Genomic DNA, 5,073 nt, shown 5'->3' with positions numbered 1-5,073 from the left:
CCCCCCAGCCCCCCGCCTTTTCAACTTTTTAAAAGTAGAAATCAGATCGAACTGTGTGTTTAGGTTTATATAAAAGTTGTTTAGCCTTTTAAAAAAAATCCGTAAAAATTGTGAAACCGTCGGGAAAATGTCGGTAACTTCGATTTCATTTTTTGGCGAACGCCTACTTTCAACAAAATGCCTCACATATTATTTTTTCGGCTTATCGTCACCAAAAATTTGTTGTTTTTATTTAGCAGACGCTTAATTTGCGGAATATGCTAAAGAAGAATATTTTTTTCGAAACTCACAATTTAGATTTTGAAAAAAACGCAAAAAGTTCTAAGCACGCTTACAATTATTGTTAAAATATTGAAACAGTTATTCATTATTCTCCTGTAAAATGTTCCTTTCTGGTCTTAATACATTTTAACAGTATGCCGACGATATGTTCTGTTCCACTTCGAACCAATGTACGTGATTCATGGGTGGACTGCTTCCATACTGACTCTCTCAGCCTGTCCTGTGTATCCTTTGCCAGGTGTTTCCATGACGTCCCCGCCTTTTCCCTTTCCGTTTGTACCGCTCGCCTCCATGCGATCTTTAGTTTTTCTTTCTTACGTTTTCCTTGTGGATTACACGTCAAAGCCTGTCTGATGATGCTTGTCGGGGGTCTAATCAGGGTGTGCCCAATCCATCTCCATTTCCTCACCTGCATGTCTTCCTTTACTGACCTTTAGCTTGTTCTTTCCCACAGTTGAGCATGTGTGACTCAATCGTACCACTTGGTCCCCACTATCCTTCTTAGACATCCATTTATGAAGCTCCGCTGTTTCCTTGCTGCTGATGCTGTGAGCCTCCATGTCTCTGAACCATACAGTAGAACAGACTTCACGTCTGTTTTGAAGATCCTCAGCTTGGTGTTCAATCCCAGTTCCTTAGACATCCATATAATCCCCCAGGATAATGAATGCTGCTCTTGCCTTTTGGAATCTGACCTTGATGTCTTCGTCTGTTCCCCCTGCTTTGTTGATGACACTTCCCAAGTAGGTAAAAGATTCAACATCCGCCAATGGTGCCCCTTACAGTGTGATAGGAATGTCGGGTGCATTGATTCGAAGAACTTTCGTTTTATCAGTGTGAATATGGAGTTCAACACTACGGGAGAAGGCCCTGAGGCAATCTGTCTTCTGTTGCCTCTGGGCTCGACTGTTAGAAATAAGTGCAAGTCGTCGGCAAAGTCCAAGTCTTCCACCTGACTGAATGCCACTGCGTTGTCCCGATGTTGTCTGTCTCATTATCAAATTCACTGCTAATAAAAAGAGAAAAAGTGATAGCAGGCATCCCTGTCTCACTCCTGTTTTCACTTCAAACGAGTCTGTCCGCTGCCCTCCAAGTAAGACATTGCAGCTCATTCCTTCGTACATATTCTTGATCAATCTCATTATTCCGTAGAGGCGCATGAGCTTCCATATTGAGTCCGTATCTAGGCTGTAAAAAGATTTCTCGTAGTCTACAAAGTTAACGTACAGGGAAGGGTTTCATTCTGTTGACTGCTCCACTGTTATCCTCAAAGTTGCAATCTGATCTGTACGTGATCTCTTTTTACAAAATCTTTTTTACGAAAGTCATCTACATAGTTCCATTTGTCTTTCCGTATGTTGACTTTTATATTATCCTTCATTGCTTTGAGGTATTCTTCTTGAGCATTTGCTTTGGCTGCTCTTGTCTTGCTCCTGTTTGCCTGATCTTTTTCTTTTTCCTGTCCTCTATCTGCCTCAGAGTGGAAGCAGAGTTTTGGTCCGATTGTTGAAATGAGCAGATGATGGTCAGAAGCTACGTCTGCATCCCTGTAAACTGTAACATCTCTTATTAATCTCCTGAATGTCTTATTGACACATATTTGGTCAATCTGGTTTTCAGGTTAATGGTCAGGAGATACCCATGTTGCTTTGTGTATCTGTTTACGTGGGAAAACAGTTCTTCCTATCGTGAGCCCATTTGCTGCACATACTTCCACAAATAGTTCTCCATTCTCGTTCTGACCCCAAGTCCGTGTTTCCCCATGGTTTCCCCAAAGCCTACATTATCGCTGCCAACCTTAGCGTTGAAGTTTCCCATTACAATCAAGATGTCCTTCCTTCTAACCTGATCTATAGTATTTTGTAGCATTTTCTAGAAAGTCTCTTTCACATCCTGGTCCTCATCATTAGAGGGGACTTATCCCTAGATAACATGAAGGTTGATGTCTTTCTTCTGTGAACGTAATTCGGCTGATTTTAGTCGCCAAGCCTCTGCTTTCCATCCTATCAAAGCCTGCTTGGCTTGTGTTGATAACAGAATACCTACTCTTTCTGTATGTGACGAGTTTTCCTCCAAATACCCAGAGTAGAGAATTGTTTCCTCAGAAGCAAGTTGGCACTCCCCAGCATTCGTCCATCTCGTCTCACAAAGACCCAATATGTCCAGGTGGTAGGCCTCCATCTCTCTTATAGCCTGCAGTGTTTTCCTTGCCTCGTACATTGTACGAACATTCCAGGTGCCAAGTTTGGTACTTCTTCTGGTCGACAGGAGGTTTCTCGGCTTGGTGGTACCATTTCGGCTTGGCTACCCTGCGTCATTCTACTCTCCATTTTCTCTCCTCTCTTCGGTGATGAAGGTCCTCCATCTTCCAGAACTTGCGGTCGTATAGTTTTTGCTTTTGATATTTTTGTAGCTCTTTTTTGTTTTACAGGACCAAGTAACATAAAACATCGCAGTAGAAAGAAGGAAGGGATTCTCAAAAAAGACTGGTTTTCCTACTCGGAATCGAACTAACTTCTTTTTCTCCCAACTATGGACTGCTCAGCCACAATATCACTGACGCCTGCACTCTGTCAGTATGACTCATAATAAGCGCTTTTACGTCGAAAACGAACGAGGGCACTTGATAATGATTAGTGCTGGAGTTACTTATTAATTTTGAGCAACATACATATGAAAATGGAAATCCAAATTTTAGAAAGTAATACCTGTGAAAATGACAGAGGAAATTAGGGATTAAGAAGTTCATCATTATTTTTATTTAATGTTACGTTTTCCCCCATTCAGAGGTTAGAACGTATTACGTTTAGATTACATAAATAAAATCATGATTTCTTAAGGTCAAGGCTGTGGTGGATGTCCTACATATGTTTAGTGCTCTCGCCCTTGAAGTAAACAAAGAATCGCAGATATTCACATACAGCTGTTAAAACAACAACAGCACAAGCACACACAAAGCTATGACGTCAGTTCACTCACTGGGACAGGCCGACAGAGAGCACGTCTGCGTCTCCGAGTCACCACCCGGACAGTAGGCGCCATTGACAGGTGTGGGTCTGTTACAGGCTCTGGTCCTTGTCTGGGTGCCGGATGCACACGTCACACTGCACGAGCCCCATGACGCCCAGGTACCCCAGCCTCCGTTAACTGGAGTGTAGGGAAACAGGTGAGTGTGGGGAACGAATGTGTAGAGATACAGGTGTGTAGAGTAACAAGTGTGCAGGGAAAAAGGTTTGTATGGAAAAGGGTGTGTTGGGAAACAGGTGTGTAGGGAAACAGGGCTATACGGAAAAAATGTGTAGAGATACAGGTGTGTAGAGTAACGAGTGTGTAAGGAAAAAGGTTTGTAGTGAATAGGTGTATAGGGAAACTAGGTCACTAGTGTAGCATGGTACAAAGTTGTGTGTGTATTTTGCAATATTACAGATCAATAGTTACACCCCCCACCCCCAACCCGATCCAATAGCAGCCCCCATACCCCTCCCCAGCCCCCACGCCAATCTCTATCCCCAACCCCATCACAACCTCCCTTTCTTGTGTATAATCATGAGCATTTACAGGTGAGAAGGAAAAGGGGGAGGGGACACGGGCCCACTGTTTGTGGGAAGGAGAGATAGCCAGTTTAACAATGTGATAGATCATGGGAACATATTATACGATTTTAATACAGGTTCGATGATGATGATGATGATGATGATGATGATGATGATGATGATGATGATGATGATGATGATGATGATGATGATGATGATGATGATGAAAACAATGATGGCTTCGTAAATGATGATGATAACAGCGGCAACAAGGACACACACCTGGGCAAAGATTATGTGTCATGTCACAGCTGCCTGTGTCCTGTTCAGAGCCAGGACAGTCCGCTCCTCCGTTCTGTTTTGTTGGACGGTCACATGACCTCGACCTTGACCTCGTTCCCACCGCGCCACAGGTCACAGAGCACGACCCCCAGCCGGACCATGTGCCCCAGCCGCCGTCAACTAGAATTGTTTTTAAAATTCAGTTATCTGCCTTTCGGGAAGTCAACAATGTTTTTTTTTTCAGAGTTCTAAAAGTCTGCTGGGGAAATAATAGTCAGTTGTGAAAAGCACAGAGCTACCAAAATATAAAAAATATATAAATTGCTTTAGTATCCTGCAGGAAAAAAAATCTTAGACCCGAAAAAGAAAGTACTTTGCATCAGCCTCAGTCCTGCACACGAACAAAAATTGTTTGGCCTATCTATATAATTAAAGAGTACATGTATGGAAGTCATTGATCATTTCATTGAAGACGAAGTTAAAAATGTATAGTAGCAATATTTTGGATGTATGGATGTATTGTTCAGAGATATGGAAAACAAACAAAACAATTCAAAGAAAATTGAAAGGTTTCAAGCAAAATGTTTACGAAGAATGTTACTAGTATAATGGAATGAATTTATTACAAATGATGAAGTGTTGGAAGGAGTTGGAATTTAATATATCAATACAACCATAAAAAGAAAAAGATGGAAATATCTTGGACATATTCTAAGAATGCCGAAGACTAGATCAGACATATGGTACTGGAAACCAACTGGAAAAAGAAAACGAGCAACACCAACTGGGAACTGAAGAGGCACAATAAAGGATTATGCAATCACCCAGGCCCTGGATTTGCTGAAATTGGAGGATGTGGCCAGAGACAGGCAAGCGTGGCGTCGACTGCTCTCCGCCTCAAGTACCTGACGGTATAGGGAGAGTAAGTAAGTAAGTAAGTAAGTAAGTAAGTAAGTAAGTAAGTAAGTAAGTAAGT

At 42.1% G+C, this 5,073-nt stretch overlaps 1 protein-coding gene across 1 annotated transcript in view; it reads right to left on the bottom strand.

Annotated features, from left to right (window-relative positions):
• LOC101855763 (SCO-spondin-like) overlaps window positions 1–5,073 on the bottom strand; it is a 30,015-nt gene that overhangs the window by 11,674 nt on the left and 13,268 nt on the right. Inside the window, exon 11 of the mRNA XM_035970219.1 lies at window positions 3,262–3,429. Within this exon, the coding sequence (XP_035826112.1) occupies window positions 3,262–3,429 (168 nt within the window). The remainder of the gene's footprint in view (window positions 1–3,261; window positions 3,430–5,073) is intronic.

The sequence above is a fragment of the Aplysia californica genome, unplaced genomic scaffold (assembly GCF_000002075.1).
Source record: "Aplysia californica isolate F4 #8 unplaced genomic scaffold, AplCal3.0 scaffold00011, whole genome shotgun sequence".
NCBI classification, from domain to species: domain Eukaryota; kingdom Metazoa; phylum Mollusca; class Gastropoda; order Aplysiida; family Aplysiidae; genus Aplysia; species Aplysia californica.
The sequence above is the reverse complement of the archived record's forward strand: the minus strand, read 5'-3'. Positions and strand labels throughout refer to the sequence as shown.